Below are 19,789 nucleotides of genomic sequence, written 5' to 3' on the forward strand. Positions count from 1 at the left end.
TATCTCGTTCTCATAGAAGCGTCATTCACTGGCAATGGACCGATGCACGAGTTCACAAATTTGACGTTTGAGCGGTGTCAAATTCACTGGTTACCATGACCACATAAATAACACGGCACCGCTCAAATGTCAAATAGTGAACTCGTGCATTGGTCCATGCTTTAATCCGTTCACGTCAATCGAACGAAATCGTTCAGCGCATGGAGAAAAATTAATTTGCTTCGCGCTGTTCTCAATTTACTTATATTATTATTGGTAGTTCATTTCGCCAATGGACCGATGCACGAGTTCACTAATTTGACGTTTGAGCGGTGCCGAATTCACTCGTTGCCATGGTCACGTAAATAACACGGCACCGCCCAAACGTCAAATAGGGAACTCGTGCATAGGTCCATAGGCCTCACTTGAGCGAGGATCGATTGAAATATTGTACTAGAGCACAACGCCTAAATTCACACTATTTTATTATCTAATCTATTTTTGGATCGGATGCTACGCTGTGTCTTTGTGCTCTCTCTCTCTCTCTACTTCTCGCAGGTAGATCGAAGAGCACGCAGCGATACTTTCTCAGTCCAAGAGAGGTCCATTTGTTCATAGTCGTTTTTGTCGATTGCCGTGTTAATCCGGGTGCAGTTGAGCGTACACTCAGCGTTCACTGCGAAATATATTTCGGTTCTTGGAGGCATAGCACCAGCCAAACTGCCAGCAAAAATCGCAACTATAGCTCGTGCAACACGAAACACTACCGTTCGTGTAAAAGCCAGCAAACTAACAACTTTCACACATACCAACTTCGATTCTATTTTCACATAGAAAAATATCACTTTTTCGTTAATGTTTTTCGGGTGGCGTAGCACCATCAGCCGTGTAAAAACACGGGCTGCTACGATTATCATCAATGCCCCATCGTGTGATCATGGAGGTTTTTATATGGACCGATGCACGGGTTCACTAATTTGACGTTTGAGCGGTGCCGAATTCACTGGTTACCATGGTCCCATAAATAACACGGCACCGCTAAAACGTCAAATAGTGAACCCGTGCATTGGTCCATTGCTGTTTGCATTTGAGATTCAAATCTTGACTAAACGTCCTTCAAATGCGGTAACAAACAATCAGAGGACACCCAGCAACAATTCTTAAAATCACCGCCGCCCTAGCAAGAAAAATCTATATCTGACTTCGCATTTCTTGTGAAAAATCTTACCGCATTTGATATTTGCATTTCAAACGCACACAGCAATACAACATAGAACGTGTCCCAAACACTAATCTGAAAGTTGAATCAGCTTCAATGAGCAAAACAACATGGCAAAACCATTGTAACTCATTCCTAATGTTGCGATATAAAACATTATAATATAAAGTTAAAACGAAGTGCGTCAAGGCAACAAAAGCACACGTTTGCGTGCACATTCAACCTTGCGGAGAATGATAAGCATAAACAAACATTATAATAGTTTGCTCTAACCCTCTTTCCGCCGCGAATGCAATGCAGCTCCGTAGAGAAGCATTCAGTCAAGTGGAAATCGTGGTTGCAATAGCAAACTTTTCTACTTTGTTTCGTAGCAGAATAAGGGTACCGTAAAACAAGGATAAATTGAACTTTTTTTTCTTCACATAACGTAATTACTGGAACAGAGCCTGGTTCTTAGTTTAGGTCGTTTTCACCGGTGCTCTATTTTTTTGGTCCAATTGTATAACAGTTCTAAAAAAATAGACCACAAAAAATAGATCAAATTTCATCCGCTCCCACCGCAGTTTGATGTAAAGCCAGTTTCAAATAAATTTGTCCTCAATTCAACATCAGCTCTCCTGCCTGATGGTGAAGCAAATCAAAAATATGTTTGCGGCGATCTGTGATAGTGAATACGGCGATTACTGCTCATTATCAACCAAGAATATATTTTCTCGAAGTCTACGTATGTATCCAACTTCGGAAGCGGCGCCTTTTTTTTGTATTCTGATGAGCATTCATAATCTCTACTACCAAACATGGACATCTTGCATATTCTAAATTAATTATAGAATTGATTTGACGATACAAATGCTTTGTTTATCTACCATATCAACAATATCTGGGAAGAGTAAATATAAACCATATCAGAGTAAAAACGCATTTCTCCAAGATTTTGTCAAGAAATTTCTCAATAGGCAATAGTTCAGATTTTTTTCGAAAACTTGTTCAGAGAATGCAGTCCTTCAAAAATTTCACCAAGAAATATGTCAGATATTTTCAGAAGTTGTTCCAATGACAGCTCCAGAGACTTCTTTAACAGTTCTTCCACAGATTCCTCGAGAGATTTTTATGAAAATTCTCATAGGGACTCCTCCAGGATGTCCCCAAGGATTCCTCCTGCTGTTGTCCATATTTTACCCATAACCCTTTCAAGTGTTTCTTGATGTTCATGATAATTCCACCACGAAATAATCCAGAGATTTTTTTCAAAAGCTTTTCCAAGGATTTCAATAGTTCCTGAAAAGATTTCATCTAGTTTAGACATTTTCCAGAAATTTCTCTACGGAATCCTCCAGGGATCTCTGCAAATATTCCACCTAGAAATTCTCCAGAATTCTACCAGGGATACCTCCAGGAACTCCTTCTACAAAGAACTCGACAAGGGATTCCTCATGAGAATCCTGCTGAGAATTTTTAAGGAATTTGTCCATCGATTCCTTTAGGAGTTTCTTCAGAACTTTCTTAAGAAATTTCTCAAGGATTTTCTATAGGGACATATTGCCTGAAAATGATTCAGAGATATTTTTTAAAAACTTCTTCAGGTACTCCAGTTTTTCCTTGAAGGATTTCTTCGAATATTCCGCCAAGAATTAAATCAGATATTTTCCACAAATTCCTCCAAAGGTACATGCAGAGACTTCTCCATAATATTTTACACGGATTCAACCAGGAATTCTTCCGAGGATTCCTCCAGGGTTCTACCAAGGATAGCTTAAGGAATTCCTTCTTCAATTTCTCCAGGATTTGCTCTAGAAAACCCTTAAGGGACTTCCCAAGGAATTTCTCTATAGAATTTTGCCGCCACAGAATTCAGAAACTCCTCCAGGGTTCCATCAAGGAGTCCTGCAATTTCTCGAGGGATTTTTCGACAGGATTCTTTCAGGGATTCGTCTAGAAACTCCTTCAGCGATTTTTGAAGGAATAGATCTAGGAAAATTTCACCGCTTTATAATTAAGAGTTTTTTTTATAGATTTCATCTCGAAATAATGCAGATTTTTTCCCGAAATTTTTCCAAGGATTTTTTCGGGATTCCTCTAGAATTTCACCCGAAATTCCTCCAGAGATTCTTCTAAGATTTACTCTTTCAATTTATCCAGGGATTATTAAAGATGATCTTCCAGGGATTTATCCTGGAAAATTTCCAGTGATTCCATTAGGAATTTCTTCGAAATCCATTTCAAAGATATCTCGAGGAATTTGTCTAAGATCATTTTGCCAGGATATAAGAGATATTTTCAAGAACTTCTAGAAACGATTTTTCTACGGATTCCTCCTGTAATTCTTTTAGGAATGTCCTAAGATTTGCTTGAGAATTACTCCAGAAATTCCTTCAGAGAGTTCTCAACGAATTTATTTAGGAACATGGAAACAGGAAATGGTTCAATGATTTTATTTTCGAAAACTCGTCCTATGAATGCATTGAATCCTTTAGAGATTTACCTAATAATTTCCCAATAAAATATTTAAGATATTTTCCAAAAGGATACACCTGAGAGTTTTCCAGGAATTTTCCAGGGAATCTTCCAAGAAGGGTTCCCTAGGATTCCAGTACTTTATCTGGGACTCCTCTACATAATTCCTTTGACTTCTTCAGGAAGTTTTCAAGAAATTGCTTTTGGAAAATTTCGCTGCTCAATAATTAGGAGTTCTATTTTCCTGCATAGATTTCAATTATTCATCTGTAGATTTCACCTTGACATTTTCCATGTATTTCTTCAAGGATTCCTCCAGGAGTTCCGCCGAGAATTCTTTGGAATTTTTCTAAGGTTTTCTTCAGGAATTTCTCCATAAGCTACTTAATGTAGTTCTCATGGATTTTTTGCCAAGATTGTTTCGACAGGGAATGAGAGATATTTGCGAGAACTTCTCCATGAATTCCAGTATTTCCTTAAAGAATTTCTTCAATGATTTCACCAAAAAAGAAATTCAGATAATTTTCAGAAATTCCTCCAGGAATACCTTCGGAGATTTCTCCGAGAATTATCTCTGAGATTCCTCTCAAAGTTTCACCTGCAATTTCTCCAGAAAATTCCTTCAATGATTCCTCCAGAGAACGGTCTTCCTCAGAGTTTTCAATAGATTTTGTCAGGAATTCTTCTAAGGCTTCCTTCAAAAATTTCTCCAAGGATTTTACCAGATATTGTCTTCGGAATTCCACTTAAATCTCGTCATAGAATACTACTGAAATGTGTATGCACCATGGTTTTTTGCCATACCCATCAGTGATAATTTCAGTAAATTCCAAAGATGGTGAAAAGGAAATATAACCTAATAACCTCAGGAACACAACAGAAATTTTCTCAGCAACATACGTACCTCCAGAAATTACTCTTGGGGATCTTTCAGAAATTACACTTGGGGATCTTTCAGAAATTCTACAAGCAATACCTCCATTATTTCTGACAGTAAAAATCTCTTTAGGAGTTAAGCCAGAATTTTCTCTAGGAATTTTGGCGAAAATTCCGCCAGTATCCCTTGAGAAATTACGTCAATAATTCCTTCAAAAATTATTTCGGGTAAACTGCCAGAGAATTCTCTAGGAATCCCATAAAGTATTCTTCGAGTAAATCACTCTAGGATTCTTTCACATAAGGATTTGACTATTAATTTTACCAAAAATATATATAAAACTCGAACCGCGGAATACGCCTAAATGTATGCAATTTCCTAAGGAAGTTTTGCATTATTTAAAATAATTAGCAAATTTAGCTTAATTGAACATAGTTATGAAAGTTTTGACTATGGAATCGTTTTTGGCGATGCCAAATTTAGTACCAAAAGCATTTTTTTTTTTTCGATCATATCGTTTGCAGAACTCATGTGAGACATGAATCTTCGATAGTGTCATCCATAATCATATAATTCACAGTTTCAAAAAGTTCCAAATTCACGCAAAAATGTAGATTCAAACAAAGAGGGTCATTTCGATCAATGTTACCCCGGATTACAGCAAATCACTGAAGATTCCTTCTGGAGAACTATGTGGAATCCTCTATCCATGGGGAATCCGTCTATCTCCCAATGGTGATAATATTTATCTTGGTCCAATGTTTTGCTAAAACACAACGAGATACTTGCTCCGCTACTAATGGCTTGTAGAGTGAGATAATAAGTTTTTCGAAAAATGTACTATGGCAGCAAAGTTAACGCTTTTTAACAAATCCGCAGATACAACGCAGCATACCCTTCCGCCCACAACATCGATTCTGAAATCAAAACCAGAATCACATCTTCTACACAAACCACGCCAGAGAAAATTTCAATTTGCTTTTGTAGGGTTCTAAAAAAATAGAAGGGCTGGTTGTCGTTCCAAATGTTGCGCAGTGAACCGAGCAAAGTCCAACATCAAAAAGAAAGCAAATCGAAAACATATCTTGTTATCTGCATCAAGTTTATATAATTTTTTCATTTATTTATTCTGTATCATATTTTGTTATATGAGAATATGAGGATAAAAAAACAAAGCAATCATCTTGACGCAGACTCATTTCTTCATCAAACGAAACCTCAGTGCGTTCTCAATTTGCTGTCCATGATAGCAGAAATAGTTTTCAATTCGCTTTAACTGACGGCAAAAATAGTTTTCAACTAGATTTCATGGGAACATTTTTCTACTCTCAGTTTTGATACTTTAACCAAAATGACAACAAACTGAATTATCAAAATCTACGATATCACAACATTAAAATTAGTTTTCAATATGATCTCAAGCTTTTCTCGGGAATACTGCAATTACTGTTGGTTATCAACCAAAAATGCTTGCATATTCTAGATGAAAATTTATGGGGCGATAGGAATGTTTTGTTTTTCTACCATATCAACAATATCTGTGAAGAGTAAATATAAACCATATCAGAATAAAAACCATGGTTTTGTCAGGGATTTTATCAAGAGACATTATGCAGACAATAGTTCAGGGAAAACGCCCAGAGAATGCAAATACTCCTTCAATTATTTCTTCGAAAATTTCACCAATAAATATGTCAGACATTCTTCAGAAATTCTTCCAATGACTCCTCCAAAGAGTATTCTCAAAGGGGCTCTTTCACAATTTCTCTTGCCTTTTCTTCAAAGAATGCCTCATTTTTTTTATTTAAAAACTCCTTCTAGGATATCTTCTTGGCCATTTCTCAAGGAATTTATGTTGGAAAATTTCACCACGAAATAATTCAGAGATTTTCTTGAAACTCATCCATGGATTGCAAAACTTCCTTCAAATAATAGACATGTAGGTGAATTCCGGCGCACATTTTCTTCGAAGAGAAGAAATTTTCTTCCATAATCCACCAGCAAGAAAATTTTCTTTTCTTCGAAGAAAATACGCGCCGGAATTCGCCTAATGGTGTATACATTTTCCAGAAATTTCTCTACGAATTCTTCCAGGGTCGTTTCCGAGTACTCCACCAGGGATTCCTCCAGGAATTATAATAGGGATTCCTTATGGGTGTGCTGTTGAGAAAGGAATTTGTCCATCGATTCCCTCAGGAATTTCTCCAAAAGTTACTGCAGGTATTTATCAAGGATCTCTAGCGACATAACAAAATTATTTTTGAAAACTTCTTTAGGCACTTAAATGTTTCATTAAAGGATTTCTTAAATGATTTCACCAAGAAATAATTCAGATATTGTCCACAAATTCCTCCAAGGATACATGCAGAAACTTCTCCAGAAATTCCTACACAGATTCGACCAGAAATTCTTCCGATAATTCTCATAGAGATTTCTCCAGGATTCTATCAACGATTCCTCCAGGATTTTCTTCTTCAATTTCTTAAGGTATTCCTCAAAAAAATCCTTCAGGGCTTCCTAAGGAATTCCTCTAGCGAAGCTTTGCCGCCAAATAATTCAGAGATTCTTTCGAAGATTCTTTCGAAAACTCCTTCAAGGATATCAGTAAATCTTTCAAAAAAAATAATCTTAACATATTTCAGATACTTTACAAAAAATCTCCATGGATTTCCCCTGAGACTTCTTCCTGAATTCTTCCACAGATTTCTCCAGAGTGTCTTCCAAGAAATTTCAAAGGGACTCCTCCAAGGTTCTATCAGGGAACAATGTCTCGAGTTATTCTTCTAATGAATTCCTTCAGGAATTCCTCTAGTCAGTAATTCAGCGGTTTTTCAAGGAATTGGTCTAGAAAATTTTCACTGCCTTATAATTCAGAGTTTTTTTTTTCGAAAACTCCTCCAGAGATTTCAGTAATTACTACATGGATTTCACTGCGACATGATTCAGATATTTTCCAGAAATTTCTCCAAGAATTCTTTCGAGAATTACTAGTTCAAAGATATATCGAGGAATTTTTCTAAGATCATTTTGCCAGGAAATAAGAGATAATTTCGAGATCTTCTCCGCGTATTCCAGTAATTCATTCAAGGCCTTTCTGGAAAATCTCACCAAGAAATAATTTAAATATAACCACCAGGAATTCCTCCAGAGAATACTCCAAAAATTTTATCAATTCTACCTCCATAGATTTAACCTTGATATTTCCCATGGTGATTCCTATAGAGATTGTCTTTAGGACATGTCTCCAGAGATACCTTCACAGTATTCCTCAAGAAAATCATTCAGCAAAAGGAATTTCTCTAGAGAAATTTCTCCACGAAAAAATTTAGAGATTGTTTCGAAAACTTCTCGAAGTATTTCAGTAATTCTTTCAAAGAATTCACCTAGACCTAGACATAATATTTTTTTTTTTTTTTGAAATTTCTCAACGGATTCTTCCAGAGACTATTCTAGACTTTTTTTCAAGAATTCCTCCAGACTTCCAAAGAATTTTCCATGAATTCCATCTGCAATTTCTCTATTTTGCAATTGCTCTGAAGAATTTCTCAAAAGGATTCCTCTAGGAATTTGTGCTAAGAATCCCTCAGAAATTCCTCCAAGGGCTCATTCAGAGATTTTTAAACGAATTTCTCTAATAACATATCCCCAGGTTATATTTCAGAAATATTTTCGAAAACTTCTTCAAGGATTTCCTTAAAAAATGTCTTCAAGAAATATATCAGATATTTCTCAAAAATTCTTTTAAAGAAACATCTAGTAATTCTTCAAAAGATGTCTTCAAAGAATTCTTATAAGCATTCCTCCTCATATTTCCTTCAGAAATCCCTACAGAAGTAACTCAGGCATTGCAGTAATTCATTCGAAGATTTCACCTGGACGGATATCTGAATTCAATTTCTAAAAATTTCTTCAAGTATTGGTCCAGAAATTCCTCCAAGAACTCTCCATGGCATTCCTTCAGAGTTCCTCAAGGGATCCCTCTACAAATTCTTTTCGGAATTTGTCCTAGATTTTTCTGAGGAATTAATCCAGAAGTTCCTCTAGGGAGTTCTCAACGAATTTTATCAGGAATATTTCAACAGGATATGATTCAATAATTTTTTTCGAAAGTTTATCCAGACAGTGCAGTAAATCCTTCAAAGAATTTCTTCAAAATGAAGAGTAGAGTTTGGTCCATTGAATCCCGAGCAGAAGAAAATAACTTCTGAATACCGAACTAAGGTATTCCATACCAGAAAATTTCCAATACTTACAACCTGAATGAGGTATGAATGAGCCCTGCATAAGAGGTAAAATACCTCAAATAATATCTCAAACATATTCTACGAACACCAAACTGATAACTAGATCAGGTATTGTAATACCTCAGTAATACTTGATGGATTTTCATATAAAAGTGAAATTTTTCAATAGTAGTTCAATACCTCCAGCAGACCTCAATAGCTGTTTAATACCTCAATGAAGTATTTTTAATTGTTTTAAAGATTTTTTTTTCAATACTATTATAATACGAAATTGAGGTATTGACAACTGAACAATACCTAATTTTGGTATGATACCAAAATATGGTATGCATAAGTTATTGGGGAGTTATTTGTTCCTGCTCGGGATCTGTTGCATACTCCTTTGTGGACTAGCGACGAAATCAAAATCGTGTCTGGTTTGCGTAGTAACCGCGCTGTCGGTATCGTTCATCCGTTTATAAGGTCACATAATCATTTCAATATAAATCTTAATCGTTTTTCAAACGATATTTATCGTTTTTCAAAACTAATCCTTTCTCAAAACCAAACTCCCAGTGTTTTCTTGTAGAAGTGCAGAGGACTCCTCGGCTTCCATAAAGCAAGTAACAACAGCCGATGCTGTTATTGTTTATTGTAATAAGGAGAGCACCAGTACTTCGACATTGAGGATGCTACTGATCGTGAGAAGCGTCCTTGGTAGTGTCTGTTGGTTCCCTGTGTAAGTACAGCTCTTTTTGCAATAACGGAGAAGCAACTACGGGCGGTCAATCATGTTCGTGCTCATACTCATAGAATTACTTGAAAAAATCCTCAATGAAATATTTCAGATACTTTTGAAAAGGGTACACCTGAGACATTTCCAGAAATTCTCCCGAGAAATTCCAAAGGGACTACCCAGAGTTCCAGCATTTTTTTTTTCAGAGATTCCTCCACAGAATTCCATTAGCTCCTTCAGGAATTTGACAAAGAATTGCTCTAGGGAAATTTCACCGCTAAATAATAAAGAGATTTTTTCGAAAACTCCTGCAGGAATCTCAGTAATTCCTCCATAGATTTTACCTTGACATTTTCCAAAAATTTCTTCTGGGATTTCCTCCAGAGACTCTTTCAGGGGTTCCTCCGAGCATTCTCTGTAATACCTGCTTAATGTATTTCTCTAAGATCATTTCGGCAAGAAATAAGAAATGTTTTCGATTCAAGTATTGTTTCAAGAATTTCTTAAAGATTTCACCAAGAAAGAAGTTCAGATAGTTTCCAGAAGTTCCTCCAGGAATAACTTCGGAGACTCCTCCGAGAATTAACCCTAGAATTTCTCCCAGAGTTTCATCAGTAATTCCGCCAGGGATTTCCTCAGTAAACACTCCACAATTTCTCCAGAAAATTACTTCAATGATTTCTCCAGAGAATGTTCTCCTTCTTTCTCCTATGTATTTTTTCAGGAATTCTTCCAAAACTTCTTTCAACAATTTCTCCAAGGATTTAACCATTTTATTCTTTAAGGAATTCAACTTAAATTTCTCCATATAACTTTGCTGAAAGTTGTATGAACCGTGGTCTTTTGCCAAACACACCAGTGACAACTTCAGTAATCTCAGCAATAACCTCAAGAACTCCAACAGAAATTTATCTAGCAAGTTCATCATGGATTCTTCCAGAAATCACAAATGGAGTGATTTCAGAAACTCCATCAACAATACCTCCATTATTTCTGCAAGTAATTCCTTAAGGAGTTCTGCCAGTAATTTCCCCAGGAATTCCGCCAGTTATTCCTCCAGACATTTCGCTAAAAATTCCTCGAGAAAATTCGCTAGTAATTCCTTCAGGAAACTATCACAGATTTCTCCAGGAATCCTATAAGGTATTTTTTCAGGAAGTCACTCAAGGATTCCTACAGCAATTCACATAAGGATTTCACTATCTATTGTATCAGAGATTTCTCCAGAAGTTCCACCAAATATTCCTGAAGAAATTCCACCAGGTATTCCGCTAAAAATTCCACCAAGGATTCCTCAAGATATTTTCGAGAAAATTCCAATTATTTACCCCCTCCAGACACCGCTCCAGGATATCTTCTATGATGTTTTTCAGAAATTTATCTTTGGATTTAGAAGGTCTATCTGTATTCCCTTTCTACATTTATTCTTCAAGAACTACAGGGAATATTCAATGGATTCTATCAGGATTTATTTCAAACATTGCTCTATAAATTTCTCCAGAAATTGTAGATTCTTTCAAAAAATTTTCCATATGTTCTTCCAAGGACTTCTCAAGTTTTTTTCATTAATATTCCCATATATTTTTCCAGAAATCCGTCCAGTTTCCTCCAGGTTCTTAAACTACGTACTACATACCCGAGCAGATGCATGTTTTATTTTGTATCTTTTTACCATATCACAGTCTCGGCTAGAGCCCAATTTCCTACCAGACGTTATACTTAAAAAATTCTGCCAGGAAATCTTGAAGTTGTAACTACTGAAATTCTTCAGAAATTTCTGATATTCCTTTAAAAGTACCTTCAATGTTTTCTTCAAGAACTATCTTTGAAATTCCCACATTAATTCCTGTAGGCAATTCTTCGGGAATTTCCCAAGTTGTTGCTCAGGAAGTCATCAAGGAATTTTTATCAGCAATTCCGGAGGTAAATACTGCATAAGGAGCGATCAGAGCAAGAATGCATGGCTGTTTTCTTGTATAACTCCTACAGGAATCCTAAGATGAATCGATGACGAGAGTCTTTGAAGATCCTTTGGCAGAAAGAAGGCATGGAAGAATCTTTAAAAAAAATCACTAAGACCCAGACAACCAGAAGTCGCATAGCAGTATACGACGAAAGTCATTTATGTGTACAAACTGCATCACTCCCGCACTAAATGGTGGGTGAAATCGTTTGATCGATGAGTTTCCTCGCATAAAACGCTATTTTATGAGTTCATATGTACATTTCGTTTCGTTCCGCATAGTTTTACAAAGTAAGTCGGATCAATCCGTAGCAGCTGTCAAATAAACTTTGTTATCATAAATAAAGTCGCATAAGAGTATAGACCAATTCGCAAGAAAATCTACACACTCGCATTGCATGTTATGTTTCATCATATAAAATATGTACGTAAATCGCCTCCACTTTTGTACGCATAAGGTCTTTTCGCGACATCTTATGGGGGCAGGATCCGTCATTGATTTCGGAATTTTCAACAGCAGTTTTTTCGTTCAAAATCAAGTATGTTTACAGGAAAATGTGTTCACTGTATTCTATTCTCCAACCGAAACACAGGGAACACATTTTCATGGAATTGTTTTTAGTTTTGAACAGAAAAACTGCTTTTGAAGTTTCGATGATGACGATGATTACGATGACGGAGCGTTGATCGTTATGCGTGATACTTTGCACATATAAGCATCGCATAAAGCAAAAGGTGATTTGGTTATACGTACATTTTGGTTGTCTGGGGAATTCATTGGAAAAATTAATAAACAACACTGGAAAAAAAAAATCCCACGAAAAATACATGGAGGCATTACACTTAAGAGAAATTCTTCAAACTGTTTCTTCTATGATCATTTAGAAGTTTCTTCTTCAATTTCTCTTCAGATCCCTCGAAAAACAAATAATTCAAATATTTATGCTAGAGGTAAATATACATATCCGTTTCCGATCAATCACCGGGGTAACATTGTTCGAAATGCATTTCATCGTCAAAAAATTGCAATCATTGTTTCGAATTAAATAAATTTACTCAAAAACAAAACTCATTTTTGGCAAAAACCTTAGTTCTTAGAAGCTCATGACACAATTGAAGATTCATGCCTCACATGAATGCTGCAAATAATTAACAAAAATCATGTTTTACTAAAAATAATATCACTGAAAACGATTCCGTTGTCAATTTTTTTTATAAGTATATTCAATTTAGCAAAATCAATGCATTATTACAAAGAATACCCAATTTTCTTAATTTGATTTTAATTTGAAAATAAGGCCGGAACAAATTCAAAATTTTTCTTTTGTCACCTCGTCCATTAAATTAAGAGAAAATCCAGAAGGGAGAAATAAATAAAATGACTTATTTTCAATGATGTTTTATATGACTTTTAGTGTTTTGGCTAATTTTATTATTCATTCCTTACAATATTGTATTAGATATTAGACAACTGGTATTATCAGATAAACACTTATGATTTGTTATGACAAACATGACCAAACAGATATCAAGAAACATTAATTATCGATTTTTTCATAATGCAACCATTTGCGCCTGGATATATTTAGGGAACTTACATGAATCGAGAAACTCTTATTAAAAAATCCTGTATCTAAACTTACAATGAAAATCTTGTCAGAATGGTTCATCTCCATTATTTAAGTGTTCTTCTAATGTTTAGAATCATTTTTTACGGAAAAAAAAATCATAAATTCAAAAATGTGTTTGTTGAAAACAGCACTAATTGTATCTTTCAGTTTACTTTAAAGCTACTACAGTTCACGAAGAAAATTCAACTAAATTTTATTTTATTCACCAGTGGAATATGTCCACTTAAAATCATAAATTAAACTTTTTTTTTAATTTTCGTAAAATTTGATTCTATTTTGAAAGGCTACAAGATAACGCAACCATTGTTGCCAAAAGTCAGAGAGTTGACCATTGCAAAATCAATATAAGCACATATTGTATAGGTAAATGTAAAGCTCAAGATAACGACGCACAGATCTAACTCAAAGAAAATAATGAAAAAGCAGTAAATTTGTTATGTTTATGGATTTCTTCAAGAAATCATTAAGAATTAAGAAGAATGTTAGAATTAAGAATTAACAAAAAATGTTAGAATTTTCATTTTATCTTTAATTTAAGATTGAGACGAAATTTCTGCAAGAATTCATGGAGAATCTTGGCCAAAAATTCAAAAGGCTATAGAGTTTCGCGGATTTCCGCTTAAAATCCTCAAAAACTCATCCAGCCAGTTTTGCAGGGACTACTCCAGTAATTTTTCGAGGAAAGCCTAATAAATTTCCTCCAGGGATTTTCCGCAGTTTTCTGCAGTAGTTACTGTAGGAGACTTTCCCAAGATTCCAATAGAAATTCTGACAGGATAACTCACAATGATGCATTAAAATTCTACAAGAGTTCCTCCAGGATTTCATGTCTTTTTTCTGTTATTCTTGAAGCCAATACCACAGAAGTTCCTTCGAAAAATCGTTTCAGAAATTATTCTAGGAAATCCTCCCCCCAGAATTTCTTGAACAATCGTTCTGGAGAACTATGTGGAATCCTACAGCCATTTCAACAGTGTGTTCAACAACGACGTAGGAGGAACTACTAGGGCAAATCTTGGTTAGTTTATGATTTCGCCCTAAAAGCCATTGGTAACCATGTGTGTATCTTCTTGTTATTGGGCAAACGAATGGATACATGTTAATTAACAATGCTACGATGAAGAGAAAATACTCCTCTATCTCCCAGTGGTGATAATATTTATCTTGGTCCAATGATTTGTTAAAACACAACGAGATAATTGCTACGCTACCAATGGCTAGTAGGGCGTGAAAATAAGTTATTTGATAAACGTACTGTGGCAGCACAGTTAACGCTTTTTAACAAAACCGCAGATACAACGCAGCATACGTTTCCGCCCACAACATCGATTCTGAAATCAAAACCAGAATCACATCTTCAACACAAACGTCGCCAAACAGAGCAAATTTCAATTTGCTTTTGTAGGGTTTACAAAATTTGGAACGGGCTGGTTGCCGTTCCAAATGTTGTGCAGAATGAAACGAAACCGTATGACAGTTTCATTTATTTGAACCAGAACTGTCCGAAAATCAAATTTAGAACGCCCCGGTGGAGATGCAAAACTTTGGTTTGGTCTATTTAACTGTCAATATTTAGAATAGACCACGACCGGTGAAACCGACCTTAGTGTTCTTATGGGCAATTCCACAGTTACTAACTAGGTTCTTTTCTTGCCAAAGTTGCCATTTTCGCATTCGTATATCCTGTGGCAGGTACGATGATACTCTATGCCCAGGGAAGTCAAGAAATTTTCCATTACTAAAATATCCTGCACCGACCGGAAATCGAACCCAGACACTTTCAGCATAGCTTTGCTTTGGAATTGTCTTACCTTTCGCCTAAAATTTCCTTCCCGTTCAGCTCATAAACTGCATCATCAGCATCACGATAGTCTTCGAATTCCTAAAAACGAAAATAATCAAACGGTTATTCCGGGAAAACTATCCAATTCCCCCAAATTGTTGAAATCCGCAACTCACCACAAATCCGTAACCGTTTTTGATCAAAATGTCCCGGGTTCTGCCGTAGCCCTTGAAGAACCGTTCCAAGTCGCGTTCCCGGACGCCATGGGGAAGTCCTCCCACGTAAACTCGCGATCCGACCATCGCAACCTGAAAGGCAGGCAACAATCGGAAATTTTACTGATTTGCAATTTCATCACTTCTTTTTCACGGGACGCGAATCAAACATGGCGGCGACCATCGCCAAAAGTTGACACCGCATTGCCACACAAATGAAGTGGCGAAAATCGTCCAAAAACCATAAATTTCGAGCAAACTCCACCACCCGCCGATGTCAAACATCACTCACCTCGTATTAATCGCAAATTGAAAGCACTAAACGACCTTTTTCCTCGCTAAATTTCACTTTTTCCTTCTCGGCACGTAGCACTTCAATGTATAAATCCAAAATGGAGATTGCTGTGAAAATACGAACGACGAAAGAAAATCCACGTCTGTCTTCCACCACTGCTCAGCAACGAATGAAATGAATGAGTGAACTTTTCTGCTGTCGTCGGTCGACTGAAAACGGATGAATGAAATCAAATCCGTTAATAACAAACCGTTCTGCTACCAAGGGCTGCACACTGGGTACCAACAAAAAGAATGGAGGTCAAATATATCTTGTAGCTACCGAGCAAACGAATGGATTTACACGTTATTTAACAATGCTACGATGAAGATGAGATATTCCTGTATCTCCGAGTGGTGATAGTTTTCATCCAGGTCCATTATTGAGATTTGCAGAGATTTTTAGACTTTCGGTCAAATCTGAGAAGACGTCAAAAAATATTGTCACAGCCTGTTGATGACATTTCATGTCAGTATCGTCGTGATCATTCGTTCGACTTGTTTTGCTTAGTTACGATCACAAGTTAATTTTACTACTAAACAACTACCTGGTCAGTGAAGAGAGCAATTATTTAGGTTTTAAAACACTTTTTAACGTAATTTTCATTTCGTTCCATAAATAGAACACATTCAACTCCTTGAGATGGCAGAGATTATTACGGAAGTAACACGTCGAAGAGCATCAAAAAACACCAACCACGCTTTATATGGGTATTATTTCCTCGGCCTACGGAAGCTGAGCTGTCCAGATTATAAGCACAAATCCACTGTTCATAAATGGATCAACATTTATGAACAAAACGAACTCTTCGAACGAAAACAGTACAATCTAATTTCTAAAAAGTTCATTGACGAGGCATCCTTCGACAATCGCGGGATGGTGCGCACAAAAGGTTACTCCGTTAAAGGACAAAAACTTGTAGCCCGTGGTGAGTTTGTGCGGAAACCGCGAGTTTCGTGCCTGTGCATGGTTGGTCAACAAGGACTAGTTAAATGCTGTTAAACCGAAGGAACATTCACGCATTTGAAATTATTTGAACAATGTCGTCAGTTTGCTCTGTACAGCGGAAAAGTCGAAACTTATCCTGGCATCCATTCCATTTGGATAATGGATGGGGCCAAGATACATTGTGACGCTAAGGGCTCATTCATTTATTTCATAACGCTGAAATTGACCATTTTGGACACCCACCCACCCCCTTGTAACGCTTTTTGTATGAATGTTATTCAATTTTTGTATTGGCCGTAACAACGTTAGGACACCCACCCACCCCCTCTAGCGTTATGAAATTTGTGAATGAACCCTAACATAATCTATTACTTAAGGTCATTGGGAATATTTCCGATATTTTTGCCCGCTTACACGCCATATTATAATCCCATTGAGATTGTTTTTGGTGTCATTAAAAAACGTATGCTGAAAGTATACAACGAAAACAGTAACACAAATATCAATATGTTTGTTGCAAAAGTAATGTCACAGGGTCACAGTTTGCATCATTTAAAATGGATGGGTTGTTCAGAAAATGTGGATATATCAGAGGGCAATTCGATCCTTTTGTAGCTGTTTCCAATGATATTGAAGAATAAAGAGAAAAATAAAAATAAAAAATGTAACTAACTTTGCTTTTTTATTTCATAAAAATCATAACAAAAACCCTGTCTATTCTGCATGATCCAGATCAGGACAATCCGTTATATCATTTCTCAATCGTTTTCCAATCTCATCCTCCTGAACCGTAATGGTTGACTTCATGGCGCTGATCAAATTGCTGCTAGTTCGTTCACGTATCTCCAACATTTCAATCCGATGATCAAGCGCCTTCAGACTTGAGCTCACGGATGCACGTAGTGTGTTGGACGCTTTACGAAGAGCTACGATGTCTTCATGATAACTATCATTGACATTGTTAGCAGTTTCCAATTCACGTTTGATGGTATTCACTCGTATCCCTTCTTTCGCTTTAAATAGCCCTGCCAACGTCTGAGGGGGATATTCCGTCATTGAAGAACGCTTGTATGCCGGAGCACTCTATATTGTATTGGCCCAAAAAGTCCATGCCATACCATGGGCTTCAAGCAATCCTCCATGGGTCCTTCGCAGTTCCTTTGTCAAATCCAGTAAAGCCTGTGTGCTGTCAGCTCCTGCACGATCTCGTTCATTTGGTTCAATGAAACACTCTTTAACAGTGTTCCAAATTGCTCGGTTACTCACACTCAGTGAATAAATATGTAGATAAAGGGATATTTCTTTATCTCGCCAATTTTGAAGAAGATTGTGTTTGCTGTCTTGTGTGTTCTCTACTTTATAATAACGTCGACCTGATTGAAACAGAGCAAACTTGTTGAAATCTTCCTCGGTCGGTTTTTCTTTGGAACACCACTTAGGAGAAGAGTCACCATCAGCACTTGCTTCAAAAATGATTTCACGATGCAGATATTCACTTGCCAAATTCCACACCGTTGTCAAAAACTCTTCTCTGCTGTTCACGGATATATCCCAGCGGGCGATGTAGGCACCTGATGTTTGCCCCTTGAATTCACGTTTGTAAACGAGTAGAGTGAAAACTAAAGAGTCTAAATTATAAAGAGACGAAATCTGATCATATTCAAAATAAATCAGCTAGCAACTATGCCAAATCTATTACGCAGCACTGCCAATGTTGATTCCCACGCTAAAAGCGAGTCACAGGTTTGATGTGTTGAATTTTCACATGTTTGGGTAACGAATGAAAAAATGACTGAATGTTTGGAAAACCAATGTAATGAGTAGAGCATTCTTTATGCAAAGCATGAAAATTGCAACCGACACTCATGTATTCAGAAAACATGCTACTTCAGAAGAAGCAAAATTGTCGTGGGCGGTAACATTTTTGTGTGAGCCGTTTTCAGCTTGTGTGAAAAAGTGTTTGACAAGTCTCCTGCTCGATTGGAATGACATTGACAGTAAACTTGGAATTCCAATTGGAACATTTCGCTTCTTTGCTTATAGTTTCTTTAGTGAAAACATATAAATAGTTTTCTGAAGACTTCCCGTTTGAATGGATTGAACGGTTGTTGTTTTCATTCCGATTCGGGATACGTTCTTCCGGGCCATTTTCGACTCCAGAGAAGTTCGTGATATCAAATTCACTATTCTTCACGGGAATCTGTTCCATAATTTCCTGAATAGAATCTGGGCCATCGGAGCTGGAGTGGGTATACCCGGATAAAAAATACAATACAAAAACAATATAACGTATTGGAACAGTACCATTCAATATATTGGAAATACAATACAGTATATTGTGAAATGACAATACAATAACAGTACAATATATTGTTTTGAAGAGTTCACTGTATAGTATATGAGATTTTTGCAATATAATGTATGGGTGGTTAATTATCGTAACAATACAAATCTAGATATTTTCTCAAACATACATTTTGAAAATACAATACGATATATTGTTCATGTATTGTCTTGATTAGCAATTCGTGTATTGTTGTACAATACAAAAACAATTCAACGAACTGTATTTCAATTAGTGGTGAAAGGTATAGAATTTGTATTTTGTATGGATTGTCCCCCAACTTACCGGATATTCGTGCCAAAAGCAGCAAAATAATTTTAACTTTATAGAAGTAAAGTTATTTATCATGGTTGCATTCGTCGTTATAGCTAATGTCAAGAGACATCTAAAAAACTACTTATTTATACGTTTTGAATATTTTCCAGCCAAAATTTCTTGCTGAACTTGTTTTGTTTACTTCTTTCAGCAAAGCTACATAGAAAAAAGCAAGAGTTGTTTTACGCGAAAATAGGAATTTGACCAAAATTGTAAGGTATAAAACCAATCAAAAACAATACAGTATTCTGTTACAATATATTATATTGTTTTTGATTTGTATATACAAACAAGAATAATGTTGCTTCGATATTCAATAGACCATTTCCGTCAGATCTAACCCCCTGTTTTTGTATTTTTCTTCGAAAGACAATAATTTTCAATGAATATTAACGCTTTCATATTTAATTTATATGCACTCCTGATTTTCTTATAAATTTTTGAAAACATTGATACTCACACGGTTGTTTGCGAATACCCTTTAATGGGTAAAAATTTACCCATTTTCGAATAGGGCACGGATCTGTCAAAACATGGGTGAATTTGAAATCTCGTAAGGAATAAAAATTTACCCATTTCTAGAATTTTCTCTAGTTCTCAATAATGGGTGAAAAATAGTTAGAAATATTCCGCTCGTCAATTCGAATTTGTTTACGGTGAGCCAATTATGTTAATATTTATTAATAAAAGAGTTTGAAAATTAATATATTACCACGCACAGAGAAGGTAAGTGATGCATGTTGTAGATAATTTGGCAATAACAGAAAT

The 19,789-nt window shown here is 36.1% G+C and overlaps 1 protein-coding gene and 1 long non-coding RNA gene across 5 annotated transcripts in view; one reads left to right on the forward strand and one right to left on the reverse strand.

Annotated features, from left to right (window-relative positions):
* Positions 1 to 15,562, reverse strand: part of LOC5576570 (serine-arginine protein 55) — a 36,978-nt gene extending 21,416 nt beyond the window's left edge. For all 4 annotated transcript variants that reach the window (XM_021837948.1, XM_021837946.1, XM_021837950.1 and 1 more), the window contains exons 1-3: positions 15,373 to 15,562; positions 15,042 to 15,173; positions 14,894 to 14,964 (exon numbers count right to left, since the gene is read on the reverse strand). In XM_021837948.1, coding sequence (XP_021693640.1) covers positions 14,894 to 14,964; positions 15,042 to 15,167 — 197 coding nt within the window. In that variant the 5' untranslated portion in view covers positions 15,168 to 15,173; positions 15,373 to 15,562. The remainder of the gene's footprint in view (positions 1 to 14,893; positions 14,965 to 15,041; positions 15,174 to 15,372) is intronic.
* Positions 15,563 to 15,743: 181 nt separating this feature from the next.
* Positions 15,744 to 16,192, forward strand: LOC110674679. The gene is made up of 2 exons (XR_002499090.1): positions 15,744 to 15,964; positions 16,037 to 16,192. It is a non-coding gene; the product is annotated as an uncharacterized LOC110674679 (long non-coding RNA).
* The last annotated feature ends 3,597 nt before the right edge of the window (positions 16,193 to 19,789 follow it).

Source organism: Aedes aegypti, chromosome 1 (assembly GCF_002204515.2).
Source record: "Aedes aegypti strain LVP_AGWG chromosome 1, AaegL5.0 Primary Assembly, whole genome shotgun sequence".
NCBI classification, from domain to species: domain Eukaryota; kingdom Metazoa; phylum Arthropoda; class Insecta; order Diptera; family Culicidae; genus Aedes; species Aedes aegypti.